This window comes from Scyliorhinus torazame, chromosome 15 (genome assembly GCF_047496885.1).
Source record: "Scyliorhinus torazame isolate Kashiwa2021f chromosome 15, sScyTor2.1, whole genome shotgun sequence".
NCBI lineage: Eukaryota > Metazoa > Chordata > Chondrichthyes > Carcharhiniformes > Scyliorhinidae > Scyliorhinus > Scyliorhinus torazame.
Genome location: NC_092721.1, coordinates 138,554,486 through 138,574,600, shown reverse-complemented (window position 1 = coordinate 138,574,600; position 20,115 = coordinate 138,554,486). Strand labels below are relative to the sequence as shown.

General features: G+C 44.6%; 1 protein-coding gene across 2 annotated transcripts in view; it reads right to left on the bottom strand.

Moving 5' to 3' along the window:
• parp4 (poly (ADP-ribose) polymerase family, member 4) overlaps positions 1 to 20,115 on the bottom strand; it is a 341,167-nt gene that overhangs the window by 199,930 nt on the left and 121,122 nt on the right. For both annotated transcript variants that reach the window (XM_072476809.1, XM_072476810.1), the window contains 2 exons: positions 19,781 to 19,945; positions 1,757 to 1,800 (listed from right to left, as the gene is read on the bottom strand). In XM_072476809.1, the coding sequence (XP_072332910.1) occupies positions 1,757 to 1,800; positions 19,781 to 19,945 (209 nt within the window). The remainder of the gene's footprint in view (positions 1 to 1,756; positions 1,801 to 19,780; positions 19,946 to 20,115) is intronic.

Below are 20,115 nucleotides of genomic sequence, written 5' to 3'. Positions count from 1 at the left end.
GCAGTGCTAACCACTGCGCCACTGTGCCACCCTACTCCCCAGAAGAGCTGTTGTGAACTGTCTACCTCCCTCTCCAGAAGGAGAAGGCTGCCTGTGAGTTCTGAATTTTCTAAACTACAGGGGCCTGAAGACAAACCACAACCTGAAAGTAAAGATTGATAACAAAGATTCTGCTTCTCCAGGAAAGTTGTGAATATTAGATTTTCTAAGTAAGAAGTCTTACAACACCAGGTTAAAGTCCAACAGGTTTGTTTCTAATCACTAGCTTTCGGAGCACTGCTCCTTCCTCAGGTGAATGTTCGAAACAAACCTGTTGGACTTTAACCTGGTGTAAGACTTCTTACTGTGTTCACCCCAGTCCAACGGCGGCATCTCCACATCATAGGTTTTCTAAAACATGGGAAAGACCATTACTAGCGGGTAGCTGGAAAATTCCAGCCACCTTCTCAAAAGAGGACAACCATACAAACTACAACTGATGACTGAATGCCCAGTACAACATGTTGCTTAACAGAGTGTTCTTAGTTCTGCTTCAGGTGTCTAGTGACTGAAATAAAGTGCATGATTCTGCAGATGGTTGAAGTCAAACATTTATTGATGTGCTAAAGACTAACTCAAACAAAACCTGATCCTGTCAGATTTGATATTTCCTTCCCCCCACCCCCCCAACATTTTTACTCTCATCTCATGAAAATGGCAAGCTATACTGTGATCATGTCTAGACGTGCCCAGTAATCTTTAATGACCTCTCTTCATGCTTGAGTTTGGACGATGAGAGCAGATATTTGAATCAACCACACTTTATTTTGGAGGTGGGGGCAATGGAAGGGAAGAAAGAGGAGGGTGAGCATCACAATTGAACCTGATGCTATCCTCAGTCAAAGTTGACATACTTACACTTTCCATCAAATGTCGCTCGATTGTGATCAGAGTAATAAACGTCCTGATAGAATGTTCCCCATCTCAGTCCAGGGTCACAAAGGCCAATTGTAGCCCCTCCACCTTTGCCTAGCTATTCTCAACTAATTCTGCGCAGAATCCTCCCTGGTCCATGTGACTCAAACATCACCTGTCCAGCACAGAGAATAGAGGAGATGTTGGATAGTGCTGCAGCCCATTTTGCTGATATAAAATGGTCACCCAAGGGAACAAGATTTCAGGCAGTTTGTGGCTTTCATTCTGTATTGATGATTGATTAAAATTCCTTTGTAGGCGCCTATGCCAATTTCAAGATTAATCATACTTACTTTGAAAAGTTTGATCATGAATGACTTTTATGCCTTAAAGAGATCACTAGAGGTTGCAGCATGAAAGACAAGTATTAAGCTTGTTGACTTTTTCTGGAGACATGAGGGGGAACAGTTCTCCTCTAATCTCTAAATCAACACTGTGGACCAATGCCTGTCACCTCTCTTTTTCCCACTCATCTTCACACATGATCATCCTCCTCCCTACTCCTTGGAATTTTGCTGAGGGGCTTGGCTGATCTCCAAGCCAACTGAAATTGCTTTTCCACTATGACCAGCGAGTTGCCTCTGGGGCATTCACCAGCATCAGAAACTCATCAACGATAAACATATGAGGCTGATTGGCCAAACTTCCATGGTCCTGCTGCCAGTCTCATTAGTCACATGCAGTGTTCACATCACCGGGATCAAACCTTGATATGTGTGCAATCCAATCTCTACAATTTGTGAACAATTAATATTTATAATCATTGTTAAAGTTGCCTAAAAGTCTTTGCTGATGAACTTACCATGCTGGCTCCTGTTGTTTCACATCGATTTTTTTCAGAGATTCCTGAAAAAAAAGTTTACAAGACTACATTAGCACCTATCTCCATTCAGAAGCTGTTTTTAAAATTATTTTATATTTGCTGCTCTTCCTCTCTTTTGGTTCCACCTATATTATGGGTCACACACTAGCTGAGGGGGTAGGCAGCTATCCTGTTCCATGCATTAGTCAGTGGCACTATCGAACTGTCTGTTCTTCCTAGCAGCACAACGAAGACAAGGACCTTATGGCGAAAGGAATCAACGGCATGTACATGCAGCTTTCCGTTCTGTCACAGTCTCCAATGTAACCGTCGCATTTGGAAATTTTGCTATATAGCTTTGTGAATAGTTTGTGAAACATAACCTAAAGCCTTAATTTATTGTGTGAAATAAGGTGGAATGATTGTTTTAAGATTAAAAGTATCAATACATTAAGGAATACATTTTCAGTCATATTTCTAATTTTATTTTGCTATTCTCTGATTTCTGTCATATCCTCTTCCAGAAGTTTCAATGGTTTGCTACTATCATCACTGCAGCTCTGAATAAATGATCAGGTTGGGTTAACTCTCCTCTAAATGTTTTTTTAAATCCAAGTTGGAATAGTCTGCCAACATGAATTGCATCATTCACTGTTGCTAATTCAAGCAGGACAGTATAAAATAGTGCCATGTTGAACTTGAATGCTGTGCGAGTTTCTGAAATCTAGCAAGCCAAACAACCGCACTGCAAGAACCTTCTCCAGGTGGTCTCAAATTCAGTAGCATAAAGCTCGACAAAGTCAAAGTTAGGGACATTCTGCACTATACAAAAGGAAGAAATCATGTGATGCATATTACATGTCATAGTCCCCCTGTAGCTATGGAGGAGCAATGAAGCAAAGAATAAGAAGTGGGAGAGAGCGCAGGAAACACCTGAAGCTTGAAGTTGTTAGAGGGGCTGAATACTATAGTGCACACAATGAATGCAAGTTGGGGAGATGGGGATGGCAAAAAGTTTGAGTGAAAATCAGAAGTTGTGATTATTGTGGAACAGGCAGGTAGGAGGTGGTTGAGAAGAGATTGAGGTGGCAGACGCCATAGTGTTGAACATAAGAACATAAGAACTAGGAGCAGGAGTAGGCCATCTGGCCCCTCGAGCCTGCTCCACCATTCAATGAGATCATGGCTGATCTTTTGTGGACTCAGCTCCACTTTCCGGCCCAAACACCGTAACCCTTAATCCCTTTATTCTTCAAAAAACTATCTATCTTTATCTTAAAAACATTTAATGAAGGAGCCTCTACTGCTTCACTGGGCAAGGGATTCCATAGATTCACAACCCTTTGGGTGAAGAAGTTCCTCCTAAACTCAGTCCTAAAAACTGAGAAAGAGGACCAGAGGTTGCGAAGCTAAGGGTCATAAGAGATTGGGTGATGGAGATTTTGTAATGGGTAACTGGAACCAACATGTTGAAAGAGAAAAGATGGGGATCTTACACAATAATAACAAGTTTACATTTAGATAGTGCTTTTAATGTAATGAAACATCTTATTTGAAAAAGTAGTTTAATTCAACAGATTTTCAACAGTTTTACAATTCACACCAACCCCACAAAGCCCCCCAACCCACCAAAAGCCCCAGCACCCCCTATCAACAGTCAACGGTAACAACTCCTGAAAATGCATAACAAACCCCCAAAATTGTAGAATCCTTCCCCCTCCCCGCCAAGAGCAAATCTCACCTTTTCCATGGTCAAAAACTCCAGCAAGTCCTCCCTGCCACAGCAAGGTGGAGAAGGTGACCTCCAGCCCAACAATACCTGTCTACGAGCAATCAGCGAGGCGAAGGCTAAACATCTGCCCCCACCTGCAGCTCCGGCCAGTGCGACAACCTGAATATGGCTTCTAGGGTACCGGGTTCTATGTTCACATGTAAGACCATAAGACATAGGAGCAGAATTAGGCCACTCGGCCCAGCGAGTCTGCTCCTCTATTCAATCATGGCTGAAATTTTCTCATCCCCATTCTCCTGCCTTCTCCCCATAACCCCTGATCCCCTTATTAATCAAGAACCTATCTATCTCTGTTTTTTGTTTTTTTTAAAAAAAATGTTTTATTCTCCTCCTTTTTCACATTTTCTCCCACATTTACACCCATCAACAATAAACAATAATCAGCAAGATATGTCAATCCCCATAATAACAACGATCCCATCCGCCCACCAACCCCCAAACCTCAGCCCACATGTTTACATAAACAAATGACAAAAAGGAATCAGGGTTTACCCATAGTCACCCTTAATCTACACAGCCCCCCCCCCCCGCCAAACTAATGTTCGATGTTATCCAGTTCTTGAAAGTGCATAATAAATAGTGCCCATGACTTGTAGAACCCCTCCGAGCTTCCCCTCAGTTCGAACTTAACCTTCTCAAGGGTCAAGTATTCCAACAGGTCCCCCCGCCACGCCAGGGCACTGGGTGGAGAGGCTGCTCTCCATCCCAGCAGGATCCGCCTTCGGGCGATCAACGAGGTGAAGGCTATGATATCTGCCTCCGCTCCCGTTTCCAACCCTGGCTGGTCCGACACCCCGAATATGGCCTCCTGGGGACCCCGGTCCAGTTTCACACGCACCACCTTGGAAATTACCCGAAACACCTCCTTCCAGTACTCCCCTAGCTTTGGACAGGACCAAAACATATGAACGTGATTCGCGGCCCCCCCCCCCGCAACGCTCACACACATCCTCTACTCCTTCAAAAAATCGGCTCATCCTCGCCCTCGTGAGGTGCGCTCTATATACCACCTTCAGCTGTATCAGCCCCAACCTCGCACATGAGGTGGAGGCATTCACTCTCCAGAGCACCTCACACCAGACCCCCTCCTCTATAACCTCTCCCAGCTCTTCCTCCCACTTTGCTTTGATCCCTTCCAGTGGTGCCTTATCCTCTTCCAGAATAGCTCCGTACACCGCTGACACTGCCCCCTTCTCCAGTCCTCTTGTCGTCAACACCTCCTCCAGCAATGTGGAGGCCGGTTCCTCTGGGAAGCTCTGTATCTCCTTCCTGGCAAAATCCCGAACCTGCATGTACCTAAACCCTTCTCCCTGCTCTAGCCCATACTTCGCTTCCAGCTCCCTCAATCCTGCAAACCGACCCCGAAGAAACAAATCTTTTAGCGTCTTAATCCCCTTCTCTTATCTATCTCTGTTTTAAAGACATTGAGTGATTTGGCCTGCACAGCCATCTGCAGCAAAGAGTTCCACACATTCACCACCCTCTGGCTGAAAACATTCCTCCTCATCTTTGTTTTAAAGCATCGTCCCTTTAGTCTGAGATGGTGTCCTCTGGTTCTAGTTTTTCCTACAAGTGGAGACATCCTCTCTAGGTTCACTCTATCCAGGCCTCACAGTATCCTGTAAATTTCAATAAGATCGCCCCTCATCCTTCTAAACTTCAACGAGTGCAGACCCAGAGTCCACAACTGTTCCTCGTACGACAAGTTCTTCATTCCAGGGATCATTCTTGTGAACCTCCTCTGGACCCTTTCCAAGGCCAGCACATCCTTCCTTAGATACGGGGCCCAAAACTGCTCACAATACTCCAAATGGGGTCTAACCAGAGCCTTATACAGCCTCAGAAGTACATCCCTGGTCTTGTATTCTAGCCCTCTTGACATGAATGCGAACACTGCATTTGAACCTGCACATTAACCTTCAGAGAATCCCAAGTCCCTTTGTACTTCTGATTTCCTAAGCATTTCCCCATTTAGAAAATAGTCTATGCTCAAATTCCCCCTTCTTGCCTCCAGTGATTCCTGAAAGATCATCACTAATGCCTCCACAATTTCCTCAGCTATCTCTTTTATGACCCTGGGGTGTAGTCCATCCGGTCCAGGTGACTTATCCACCTTCAGACCTTTCAGTTTCCCCAGAACCTTCTCCTTGGTAATGGTCACTGCACTTACTTCTGCCCCCTGGTTCTCCTGGAGCTCTGGCATCCCACTGGTATCTTCCACTGTGAAGACTGATGCAAAGTAACTATTCAGTTCGTCTACCATTTCTTTTTTTCCTATTATTACTTCTCCAGCCACATTTTCCAGTGGTCCAATATCTATTTTTGCCTCTCTCCTATCTTTTATATATTGAAAAAAACTCTTCCTATCTTCCTTTATATTACTAGCTAGCTTGCACTCATTCTTGACCTTGTCCCCCCTTATTGCTTTTTCAGTTGTCCTCTGCTTGCTTTTAAAGGCTTCCCAATCCTCTGGCATCCCACTAATCCTCGCCACTTTGTATGCTTTTTCATTAGTTTTTATGCTGTTCTTGACATCCCTCGTCAGCCATGGTGCCTTGTCCTCCCCTTAGCATGTTTCCTCCTTCTTGGGATGAATTCTTGTTGTGCCTCCCTAATAACCCCAAAAAACTCCTTCCATTGCTGTTCCACTGTCTTCCTTGCTAGGATCCGTTTCCAATCAACTCTGGCATGCTCCTCCCTCATGTCTTTGTCGTTACCCTTATTTAATTGTAATACCGATACATCTGATTGCAGTTTCTCCCTCTCAAACTGCAGGGTAAATTCTATCATATTGTGGTCACTGCTCCTAAGGGTTCCTTCACCTTAAGTTCCCTAAGGTTCTGCCTCATTACACACCACCAAATCCAGAATTGCCTGATCCCTAGTAGGCTGTGTCACAAGCTGCTCCAAAAAAACATTTCTTAGACATTCCACAAATTCCATTTCTTGGGATCCACTACCAACCTGACTTACCCAGTCCACCTGCATATTGAAGCCCCCATGATTATTGTTATATTGTCTTTTTTACATGCCGTTTCTATCTCCTGATTTATTTTCTGCCCCACATCCTGACTACTGCTAAGGGGCCTGCACATAACTCCCATCAAGGTCTTTTTACCTTTGCGATTGCTCAACTCTACCCACAGAGATTCTATGCCTTGAAAAAAATATGAAATGAAAATCGCTTATTGTCACAAGTAGGCTTCAAATTAAGTTACTGTGAAACGCCCCTAGTCGCCACATTCTGGCGTCTGTTCGGGGAGGCTGTTACGGGAATTGAACCGTGCTGCTGGCCTGTCTTGGTCCACTTTCAAAGCCAGCGATTTAGCCCTGTGCTAAACAGCCCCAACTCCAACCTCACCCACAAAGCAGCCCCCTCCCTGCTCCATCGCCAAATCTTCTCTGCATTTGCCGCCCAATAATAATACATCAAATTTGGGAGGCCGAGCCACCCCACCTGCCACCCCCTCTGCAGTATCACCTTCCTAATCCTAGCCACCTTCCCTGCCCAAACAAACAATGAGATCAGCCTGTCCACCCCCTAAAAAACGCCTTCGGCAAAAAGACCGGCCGGCATTGAAACAAGAACAAGAATCAGGGCAAAACATTCAACTTCACTGCCTGTATCCGAGCCGCCAACGATAGAGGGAGATTGTCTCACCCCAAAAAATCAGCCTTCACCCTCCCCACCAAGCTGGTGGTGAAATTAAACTTCCGAAGCTCTGCCCCATCCCGGGCCACCTGCACCCCCAGATACCTAAAATGAGATGCCTCCAGATGAAATGGCAGCCCCTTCCCCTTCCCTCCCCCGCTCCTGGAGGAGAGACCACAACGTACTCACTTTTCCCCAAATTTAATTTGAACCCTGAAAACATCCCAAATCTCTGAAGCAACCCGATTATTTCTTTTTATAAATTTAGAATACCTAATTCATTTTTTCCAATTAAGGGGCAATTTAGCGAGGCCAATCCACCTACCCTGCACATCTTTGGGTTGTGGGAGCGAGACCCACGCAAACACGGGGAGAATGTGCAAACTCCACATGGACAGTGACCCAGAGCCGGGATCGAACCTGGGACCTCGGCGCTGTGAGACAGATGTGCTAACCAATGCGCCACCGTGCTGCCATGAAGCAACCCGATTATGCTCCCCACCGAAGAGCTCAGCTCCGAAATATACAGCAACAAGTCATCTGCATATAAAGACACCCTATGTTCCACCGCCCCGTCCCTCCCCTCACTGTCCCCTTCCACAACCTTGAGCTCCTCAGCGCAATGGCCAAGGGTTCTATAGCCAATGCAAACAGAAGGGGGGACATTAGGCATCCTTGCCTTGTACCCTGGTGCAATGCAAAATACCCTGAGTGCACGTTTGCCATTGGCTCCTTATATAGCATCTACACCACAAGTTTCGGCCCAGTTCCAGATTTTTCCAATACCACCATCAAATAACTCCATTCCACCCGGTCAAACGCCTTCTCGCATCCAACGCCACCACCACCTTCGCCTCCCTTCCCTCTGCCGGAGAAAGCACCACATTCAACAGCCTACTCACATTCGAGGACAACTATCTTCCCTTTCTGAATCCCATCGGGTTTCCCCCAATCACCTTTGGTAGGCACTATTTCCAATCTTAACGTCAACACGCTTGCCAATATCTAACCGTCTACATTCAGCAGAGACATCGGCCTATACATAGAACATAGAACAGTACAGCGCAGGACAGGCCCTTCGGCCCTCGATGTTGTGCCGGGCTTTGTCCGAAACCAATTTCAAGCTGTCCCACTCCCTGTCATTCTGGTGTGCTTCATTTGCTATCCAATAACCGCTTGAAAGTTCCTAAAGTGTCCGACTCCACTATCACAGCAGGCAGTCCATTCCACACTCTAACCACTCTCTGACTAAAGAACCTACCTCGGACATCCCTCCTATATCTCCCACCCCGAACATTATAGTTATACCCCCTTGTAACAGCTACATCTACCCGAGGAAATAGTCTCTGAATATCCACTCTATCTATCCCCTTCAACATCTTATAAATCTCTATTAAGTCGCCTCTCATCCTCCTTCGCTCCAATGAGAAAAGCCCTAGTTCCCTCAACCTTTCCTCATAACACCTACCCTCCTATCCAGGCAGCATCCTGGTAAATCTCCTTTGCACCCTTTCCAATGCTTCCACATCCTTCCTATAATGAGGTGACCAAAACTGCACACAATACTCCAAATGTGGTCTCACCAGGGTCCTGTACAGTTGCAGCATAACCCCACGGCTCTTAAACTCAAGCCCCCTGTTAATAAACGCTAACACACTATAGGCCATCTTCACGGCTCTATCCACTTGAGACAGAGATCTGTGGAAATTAACTCTTCTGTTCCTCCACATTCCTCAGAACCCTGCCGTTGACCCTGTAATCCGCATTCAAATTTGTCCTACCAAAATAATCACCTCGCACTTATCAGGGTTAAACTCCATCTGCCATTTTTCGGCCCAGCTCTGCATCCTATCAATGTCTCTTTGCAGCCTACAACAGCCCTCCACCTCATCCACTACTCCACCAATCTTGGTGTCATCAGCAAATTTGCTGACCCACCATTCAGCCCCCTCCTGCAAGTCATTTATAAAAATCACAAATAGCAGAGGACCCAGCACTGATCCCTGTGGTACACCGCTGGTAACAGGTCTCCAGTCTGAAAATTTTCCATCCACCATCACCCTCTGTCTTCTGTGTGATACGATCCACACTCCACCAGCTCCCTGTTTTTCTTAAGCAAGAGGGGCTATCAGAGAGGGAGCAGGGACCACAGAGTGTCGTTCTGTGCAGATGACCTACTTCTCTACGTATCAAACTCCCTGGCTAGCATGGGAAAGATAACAGCACTTCTTAGGGAGTTTGGTGACGTAAGACCATCTTGCAGCAAGGGCGACACTTGGGAGGCCTGGCTACCGAATCTCCTATTCTACCACTGGGCAACAAATGAGATGGGGGGGAAATGAACAGACAGAAGGAGGGTTTGCAGGGAGTACCACTGGGATGAAAGGGAACTCAGATGAGAGACGAGGACGAAGGATACTCGCCGGAGATAACACAGACCCACCCCCACTCCCACCCCCCACATGGAAAACAGAGGAGGTGTACCATCCGAACCTCCCTTGAAAACTCAATGGGGGAACAGAACTTCCCCTCCATCAAAACGAGTGTAAACATAAATAAAATAAATGGCTCTGTCACAGATTGTAAATATAAATGTAAATAAGAGAATGCGTGCATGGGAACACAGGTAAAGTGACAACCTGTTGTGTAGATGTTTATAAAGTTGCTGTTGCTTGGTTTCTTTTGCGTTCTTGCCAATGTCTTTTGTTGTGTATAAATCTTGTTATTAAATGTTAAAAATATTTTTCAAAAAAAATTAAGACCAATACATAATTTGCCTTCCTAATTGCATGCTAATTTTCTGAATTTCTTGCAACAGCACACCCAAGTCTCTTTTAACATCAATATTTACAGGTTCAATATACTGTGAAAAAAAAACCTGCTTTCCTATTCTTATGATCAAAGTGAATAATTTCAATTTCCTCACATTATACTCCATCTACCATAATCATGCACACTCCCTTAACCTGTCCCTATTTCTTTTCAGCCTCTTTGTGCCCTTCTTCCAGCTTACCCTTCCACCTTACTTTGTATCAAAAGTAAGCCCTTCCTTCCTCAGCCCCCACTTGTCAATCAAAAATTTGCCGAACTCGGCATTGAATATATTCAATGACCCAAGCTCCACTGGGGAGGAGAATTCGAAACACCCTTTGAGAAGAAATTCTTCCTCATCATCTTCTTATATGGGAGACCCTTCAGTTTTAAACTATGTCGCTTAGTTCTAGATTCTTCCATGAGAGAAAATATCTTCTCAGTGTCTCCCGTGTCAAGCCCCCCCAGAATCTTCTATGTTTCAACAAAATCAGCTCTTATTCTTCTAAACTCCAATGAGTATTAGCCCAATGTGCCCAACCTCTCCTCATAAGATAACTCCTTCATCCCAGGAATCACCCAGCCAATCTTCTCTGAACTGCTTCCAATGCAAATATATCCCTCCATAAGTAAGGTGACCAAAACTGTGTCCAGTACTGTCGGCATGGTCTCACCAATGTCCTGTAATTTGTAGCAAGACTTAGCTACTTTTATATTCCATCCCCCTTTCAATAAAGGCCAATATTCCATTTGCTTTCCTAATTACTTGTTGCACCTGCATGCTGACTTTGTGATTCATGTACAAGGACACCCAAATCTCTTTATACGGCAGCATTTTGCAGTCTCCATTTAAATAATATTCTGTTTCGCTATTCTTCCTGCCAAAGTGAGCAACCTCATATTTTCCCACATTATGCTTCATCTGTCAAACTTCTACCCACTCACTTTATCTTTCTATATCCCTTTGTAGATTCTTTGTATCCTCCTCACACTTTGTTTTCCTACCCATCTTTGTACTGTCAACAAATTTGGCTACATTTCAGTTGATTCCTTCATCCAAGTATTCAATATAGATCATAAATAGTTGATGCTGGTAACTGTTGCTTTCCACTCATTATAGTTTGCCAACTTAAAAATGACCGATTTATCCAGACACACTATTTCCTTTTAGTTGGCCAGTCATCTGTCCATGCTAATATTGCACTCAACACCATCAAGCTTTCACCTTGTGAAGTAACCTTCCAAGTGGTACCTCATCAAATTCCTTTTGGAACTCTAAATACATTACATTTACTTGTTTCCCTTTATCCACTCTGCCTGTTACATCCTCAAAAGAACTCTAATAAATCAGTCAAACATAGCTGCCCTTTCATAAAACCATGTTGATTCTGATTGTATTATGATTAACACAATAGTGAGGAAAGGTATCTCCAACGATGTGGAATCTGTATGGGTAGAGTTGAGATACACCAAAGGACATGAGTGGGGGTTGTATATAGATCCCCGAACTAGAGTGGCGATGTTGGGAATGGCATTAAACAGAAAATTAGAGATGCAAGAAATAAAGGAACATCTGTAATTATTGATGACATTAATCTGCATGTAAATTGGGGGAAATCAAATTAGTAATAATACCGGAGAGGAGGAATTCTTGGAGTGTATACCGGATGGTTTTCTGGACCAAGACTTTGAGGAATGAACAGGGAACAGACCATCTTAGGCTGGATATTGTGTAATGAGAAATGAATAATTGGCAATCTAGTTGTGCGAGGCCCCTTGGAGATGAGCGACCATAATATGATAGAATTCTTCATCAAGATGGAGAGTGATGTGGTTGATTCTGAGACTAGGGTCCTGAATCTTGATAAAGGAATCTATGATGGATTGGGAAACGCTGCTTAAAGGCATGACAGTGGATAGGCAATGGCAAACATTCAAAGAGCGCATGGGTAAACTGCAACAATTGTTTATTCCTGTGGCACGATGGTGCAGTGGGTAGCACTGCTGCCTCACAGCGCCGAGGACCTGGGTTCGAATCCTGGCCCCGGGTCACTATCCATGTGGAGTTTGCACATTCTCACCGTGTCTGCATGGTCTCACCCCCACAACCTAAAGATGTGCAGGGTAGGTGGATTGGCCACACTAAATTGCCCCTTAATTGGAAAAAAATTGGGTTTTTCTGTCTGGTGCAAAAGTACAATGGGATAGGTGGCCAAATCATGGTTTACACGGGAAATTAGAGGTAGTATTAGATCCAAAGAGGCATTGAAATTGGCCAGAAAAATCAACAGACTTGAGAATTGGGAGCAGTTTAGAATTCAGGAAAGGCTGACCAAGGGATTGATTAAGAAGGGGAAAATAGAGTACGAGAGTGAACTTGTGGGGAATGTAAAAATTGACTGTAGAAGTTTCTATCGGTATGTGAAATTAAAATGATTGGTGAAGACAAATGTACGCCTCTTACAATCAGAAACAGGGGAATTTATAATGGGGAACAAAGAAATGGCTGACCAACTAAATATATACTTAGGTTCTGTCTTCACAAAGGAGGAGTCAAAAAACATACAAGAAATGTTGAGGAACATGGGATTTAGTGAGAAAGAGGAACTGAAGGAAATCAGTATTAGTAGGGAAATGGTGTTGGGAAATTGATGGGATCAAAGGGCGATAAATCCTCAAGGCCTGATAATCTACATCCCAGTAGCCCATGAAATAATGGATGCATTGGTTGTCATCTGCCAAGATTCCATGTGGAACAGTTCCTACAGATTGAAGGGTAGCTAATGTAACCACTTTATTTAAAAAGGGAGGTAGAGGGAAAACAGGGAATTATTGACCAGCCAGTCTGATGTCGGTAGTGGGGAAAATTCTTAAGTCCATTATAAAAGTATTAATAACTGCACTTGGAAAACAGTGGCAGAATCAGACAGAGTTAGATAGTGGGATGCCAGAGGATTGGGAAGCCTTTAAAAGCAAGCAGAGGTCAACTAAAAAAGCAATAAGGGGGGGACAAAATGAAGTATGAGTGCAAGCTAGCTAGTGATATAAAGGAAGATAGGAAGAGTTAGATAGGGCTCCTAGGACGAAAGGGATCAACGGATATGGGGGGAAGGCAGGAAAAGAGCTGAATGATCAGCCATGATCATAATGAATGGCAGAGCAGGCTCGGAGGGCCGAATGGCCTTCACCTTCTTTCTTTGTTTAAATGTCCTGTTACTACAAGGACTCAGGCCATCTAATCCAAGGAACGTGTCAGCCTCAAGTGCCATTTATTTATCTCTAGTCATAGTGAATGTTTCAAATTCCTCCCTCCCCTTTGCTTCTTGATTTTCTACTATGTTTGGGATGCTTTCTTTGCCTCCTGTGAAGACGGAACATAAATAATTGTTCAAAGCCTTTGCCAATTCCTCGCTTCCAATTATTAATTCCCGAGTCCTACCGTCTCAGGGACCAATGCACACTTTAGCTACTCTTTTCCTTGTTATGTGCTTGTCGGAGATTTTACTGTCTGCTTTTGTATTTCTCATATTCCAATTTCTCCCTCTTTATTATTCTCTTTGTCATTCTTTACTGGTTTTCAAAACTTTCCCAATCATCTATCCTACCACAAATCTTCGCCGTATTGTACGCCTTTTTTTCAATATGATGCCACCCTCAACTTCCTTATTTAGCCATGAATGGTGCAGTAGGATACATCTTTATTGAGGGTTTTGAAATATCTCCACAAACGTTTGCCACTTTCTCTCTACCACCTTCCCTTTTAATGTTTTCAGTCCAGTTCAGCTTAGCCAACTCTGTCTTGATAGCCTTGAATTGCCTTTATTTAAGTTTAAGACACACATTTCTCATTCCGAAACTGAATGTGGAATTCTATAATGCTCTGTTCACTTTGCCAATAGGATCCTTTCCTAAGAGGTATTTAATGAATCCTGTCTCATTACACAATACCAGGTCCGAAGTAGCCTATTTCTTGGCCTGTTCCAGAACATATTGTTATAAGAAACTGTCCTGAATACACTCGATGAACACGTTCTCCAGGTTACTTTTGCCAATTAGATTTGTCCAATTAATGTGAAAATTAAAGTTACCAATGATTATTGCAATACCTTTCTTGCAAGCGCCAATTATTCTTGCATAGCTACTGTTAGGAGGCTTACAAAGTACTCAAATCAGTAACACTTTCCTCTGCTATTCCTCATCTTCACCCAAACTGAATCTCCATCTTGACCTTCTAATACAGGATCATTTCAAACTACTATACAACCTTTATTTGTTTTTGTTATTTTTAAACATTAATTTCGAGAGCCCAATTTTCGTTTTCCAATTAAGGGGCAATTTAGCATGGCCAATCTACCTACCCTGCACATCTTTGGATTTGTGGGGGTGAGACCCACCCAGACACGGAGAGAATGTACAAACTCCACACGGACAGTGATCTGGGGCCAGGATCGAACCCAGGTCCCCAGCGTCATGAGGCAGCAGGACAAACCACTGCACCACCGTACTTCCCTTCTGTACATCCTTAACAGAGCTCCACTTCCTTTCCCTCTCCTGCTGAAATACCAATACCCTTGAATGCTCAGGTCCCAGTATGGCCACCTTGCAACCACAACTCTGCAATGACTATCATATCATAATTTATTTGTATTTGTGCCTTCAGTTCATCGCTCTGTGTGAATTCAGATAAAGAGCCTTTAATTCTGACTTTTTGTCTACTCTGACCGTACTTGCTAGTGCACACTTGTCTGTGTGCTTTGTTCCTTCCTGTCATACTCTGGTCATCATTGCTTGCATTTCTATCTGCACGATTGCCTTGTCCTTTCTCTCTTGTTTTTCCAAGGGGCAATTTAGCGTGGCCAATCCACCTAATCTGCACATCTTTAGGTTGTGGGGGTGAAACCCATGCAGACATGAGGAGATTGTGCAAACTCCACATGGACAGTGGCCCAGGGCCGGGATTCGAACCCGAGTCCTCAAGGCCGCAGTCCCAGTGCTATCCACTGGGTCCTTTCTCTTTTAACTCTCCAAATCACCCCTCACATGAACCCTCTGCTCTCCCCAACTATTTAATTAAAAATCCTCTCCGCAGCCATAGTTATATGATTTGTCAATACTCTGGTCTCAGGCACGGTTCAGGTGAAGACCGTCCCAACGGTAGAGGCTCCCGCTTTTAATAGTAGTGGTGCCAGTGCCTTGTGAACTGAAACCCATTTCTCCCACACCAATCTCCAATTCCATTCTCTGATCTTACTTACCCTATGCCAATTTGTTGCCAACACTGCAGAGCTTCAGAGAGGGCAAGAGTTACTGGACGCTTTGTTCCAAAGGGCCCTCAAACCCTTGAGTAGATCTTTAAAGTCAGTCAATGGTTTGGAACTGGAGTGTGCAGATACCCCTGCCAAGTAGGAAGGGCCCATGTGAGGTAGGCAGCCTGGAGTTTTTGCTGCATGGGCTGTTATCATGCTAGGGAGGGTTGTGGAACTACCTTTATAAGCCTCCTGTAAGTCCCTCACTGGGGACTGCCAGTCAGGCCCCATCAATAGTAAAAATAATCTTTATTAGTGTCACAGGTAGGCTTACATTAACACTGCAATGAAGTTACTGTGAAAATCCCCTAGTCGCCACACTACAGTGCCTGTTCGGGTACACTGAGGGAGAATTCAGAATGTCCAATTCACCTAACAAGCATGTCTTTCAGGACTTGTGGAAGTAAACCGGAGCACCCGGAGGAAACCCGCGCAGTCACGGGAAGAACATGCAGACAATGCACATTCAGTGACCCAAGCCGGGAATTGAACCGGGTTCCCAGCACTGCGAAGCAGCTATGCTAACTACTGTACTACCATGCCGGCCATAAAATAGATTGGTCAGAAGTGGGATTCGAACCCACGCCGCCAGGGGAGACTGCGACCTGAAAGCAGCGCTTTAGACCACTCGCCCACCCTGACCTAAGTCTGGCTCCATAGCTTCCTCTTGTTCAGGGACTACTCATAGTTACAGCAGTGGTCACCACTTGAATATGGTGCTGCTGGGACTGCAGAGCTGTCAGCCAATCTGGTGAGCCTTCATCTCCAGATGGGGGTAGAAGCCTTTAACCGTAGGCAGTTAATGCTGTTGCAGCGTAAAATACCTGTAGAGTAGCCAGCTTTTTGGTGGGTACAGGTTTTTATAGGTTTTTCTGTCTACCGACGTTTAGTCAGGGTGGAGGCGTGAAGGCAGCTCCTAAAAATGGATTCTAAATAGCAACAAATTAATGAAAGCAAGTGTGGGTCATTCAGGGGCTGAAACAGGTCAAATGATTACAGGGATTACAGAGAAAATGCACAGATATTAAACAAATACTTTATATCAGTCTTTATGTAGAAGGCATGAATAATATTCTGGAAATTAGAGGGAATCAAAGGTTTAGCAAGATTGAGGAATTAAAATAAATCAGTCCAAGAAAAGAAATAGTACCGGAGAATTTTTTTTTCAATATTTTTATTCGCAATATTTTCAACATTTTCGCCACACAAAAATTAAACAAACAAAATAACCTCAACAATATAAAACATAAAAGAAAGCAGTCCCCCCCCCGACAGCACTGCCTTCAGCAATGTGGAGGCCGCCGCTATCGGAAAGGTCGGGGAAACCTTCCTTGCAAAATCTTGAACCTGCAGGTATCTAAACCCTTCCCCCTGTGCCAACCCTACTCTCACAGCTCCTCCAAGCTTGTCTATCGTCCCCCAAGAAACAGATCCTTCATTTCCTCAATCAGCCTTGAACAAAATAACCTCCCCCCTCACTACTTCCTTCAGTGCCTCCCAAACTATCGACTGTGAAACTTCCCCCGTGCAATTAAACCCCACGTATTCCTCAATTGCCTTCCCAATCTGGTCGCAAAAGCTCCGGTGCAATCCCCTTCTCCAGAACAACATTCACCCAATGTGGCGCATGGTTCAAAATCAATATCGCTGAATACTCCGACCCTTTGACCCCGGCCAATAACACCTTCCCCACGATGAAAAAGTCTATTCTCGAGTACACTTTACGTACCGGGGAGAAAAAAGAATTCTCCCGTTCCCGTGGGTGCAGGAGCCTCCACGGGTCCACTCCTCCCATCTTTCATGAGCCCAGTCAGCGTCCCCCCCCCACCGACTGGGCCAGCGAGCGCGGCCGAGACCTATGCACTTTCTATGCATATTCTAAACCCCCCCTATTAAGTTGTGGGTATCCAAATCCGGGATGGTACTCAGCACCCTCTTCACAAACCCTGCATCGTCCCAGTTGGGGCCATATATGCTCGCCAGAGCCACCAATCTGCCCTCTAATCCTGCTATCGATCCCTGAATGGAAAACCTGGCTCACCTAACCCTTCCTCACCTGGTCCGTCATCCTCAGACATATCTCCTGCAGCATCACCACATCGGCCTTTCGGCTGTTCCAATGACTGCGGCCCTTCCCCCTACCATACTCCCGTTCACTAGCCAACCTTTGCTTGCTATAGTCGAGGCTCTTGCCCAGGCCTCCCTACTTCCAATTCCCTCCCCCATAACCCAATCCCTGAAAACAAAGACACTCAAACATAACCAGTGCGCAAAAGCCACACTCCAGAAAACCGACATAATCCCAAAGCCCAATAGTCTCGTATACACTGTAGCCCATAACACAGGTACACTATCCTTACCCATCAACCAACCCAAAAACCAAACCCCCAACTGTTCCCCCTACAAATTAAAACAAATGCACATCCTGAAACAAGAGATAATGCTGTACACAGCATTTCACCCTCCCCCTCCCTTCAGTCTGAAGCCAAAATCCAGTCCCATCTCTCATTTCAACCTCAGTCCTTCAGCCTTCACAAATGCCTCCGCTGCCTCCATCGTCTCGAAGTAGATGTCCTTCGAATTGTAGGTCACCCTTAGCTTCGACGGGTAGACCACGCCAAACTTCACACCATTACTGTAGAGTGCTGCCTTCACCCGACCGAAGGCCGCCCGCCTTCTTGCCAGCTCCACAGTTAAGTCCTGGTATATGCGATTACCAGCTCCTTACCACTTCACCTCATGCCTTTGCTTTGCCCAACTCAGGACCTTCTCCTTGACATGGAATTTGTGGAAAAAAATTATGACCGCCCTTGGCAGCTCGTTTGCCTTTGGCTTGGGCTGAGCGACCGATGAGCCCTGTTCAGCTCATACCGGGAGGGTTCTTCCCCCTCCCCCAATAACTCCACCAACATCTTTGTGAAGTACTCAGTCGGCCTCGCGCCCTCCACCCCCTCCGGCAAGCCCAATATTCTCAAATTCCGCTGCCTCAACCTACTCTCCAGGTCCTCCACCTTGGCTCTGAATCCTTTGCTGGCCTCCACCACCCTCTGCAGCTCCTCACCCATCGAGGGGAGCTGGTTACTGTGTTGCAACAGAGCTGCCTCCACCCCCTTCAACTTCTCTCCTTGCTCCCATACCTCGGCCGACGTCTTCAACACCGCAGCCTTCACCGGGGCCATTGCAGCCATCATCTTATGCATCACCTCCATGTTTTTGGCAAACTGCCTCTCAAATTCTCCGACCATCACCTCGGTCAGCGTCTCCACTGCGAAAGGCGAGGCCCCACCCAGTGATCCCGGCTCTGCCATCTTTCACTTGTTCACTCGACGGTGAGCTTTCCCTCGCCCCCTTCTTCCCTGCGGCTTTTTTCTGGGTCTCTGACAGTCCCCATCTTCCTTATGTCTTCCAGCACCAGCTTATTCAAAAACTGCCCCTGGAACCGGGCATTAAACTCCAAAAACAAGAGCCTTGAGCAGGTGCTACCCAACGAGCGTCTTCCATCGACTTGCCGACACCGGAAGTCAGTACTGGAGAAATTAAGAGGACTAAATGGCTCAAATCCCTTGGACCTGACAAACTTTATTCTAGGTTTTAAACAAAGTAGCTACAGTTAGTAGATTCATTGGTTTCAAGCTTCCAGATTCCTTTGATTCGAGAACAGTTCTTGAGGATTTGAAGGTGACAGACAGTTCCTTCCCTAAATGATGAGGATGAGTGAAAATCACTCTTTGTAAAATCAAAAGTAAAAATGGATAAAACAAAACAAGCAGCACAATTTGAATGGAAGTTATTCAAGTTTCACTGCATAGGTCTTTATATAGGTTTCACTTTCCCCACTTACAATAAACACAAAATAGATCTGTTATATTACGTGATAGTAATATCTTGTTACTCTTTTGCTTACTTCCAGAATGGTCTGATGGTTGTAGTTCAGTAAAACTATCAGTCTTCAAATTAAGCAAATAACATTTATTGAATAACAAATATAAATATCTATGAGTTTCTTCGCTCTTCTACAACTATAACTGAAGATTAGGTAAATAAATAAGAATAAGTATATATAATGTTTAACTACACGTGCCAACTAAGCTATATCTCTAACACTCTGCTCACTAGTCACTCCTGATACGAAGAGGTGGGAATCTCCTCCGAGTGCAGTTTATATACAGGGATCTGGTACTGCCATCTGGTGGTTGTCTAGCACTATTATACAGATGTTAACCCCTTACATTCCAACAGATATACAGATCACTACAAGGTCAACTGTAACAGTTGCTGGAAAATAAATAGTTTGTCTTAACAGAGAAAAAGACCTCAATGCTTTGAACAGCACCTGGATTCATTTAATTCAGTCAATCTTAAAAAAAAAGTAAAGAAAATTTGGAAGCAGAAGATAGCAATGTTATAGCCGGAGGCCTCAATTAGTTCTATTGTCAATCAAAAGAAATAAATGGAAATTGAACCTGAGTTTTCTCTTGCAATGCTTTGTCCCGTTGTTGGGATGTCAAACTTCCAGGCAGTAGAAAGGAAATGTATTCTTGATCAACAGAGAGCTCAGTGATGTAGGTGATTTTAATGATGACGTTAGCATTTGGTGGGAGATTTCCAATACTAATGGTAAAGACCTCCTGAAACATTAAGTAAAAAATAGATTATATAGACACATCGGATAAAAATACATGAAGGTCTGAACTCAGCTGTTTACATCAGGAGTTTGAGAAAGTGAGCAAGAAGATGGTGACACATGTGATACCATGTTTAAAAAACTGTCAGTCTGAAATTTTCAGTTTTTAAAAAT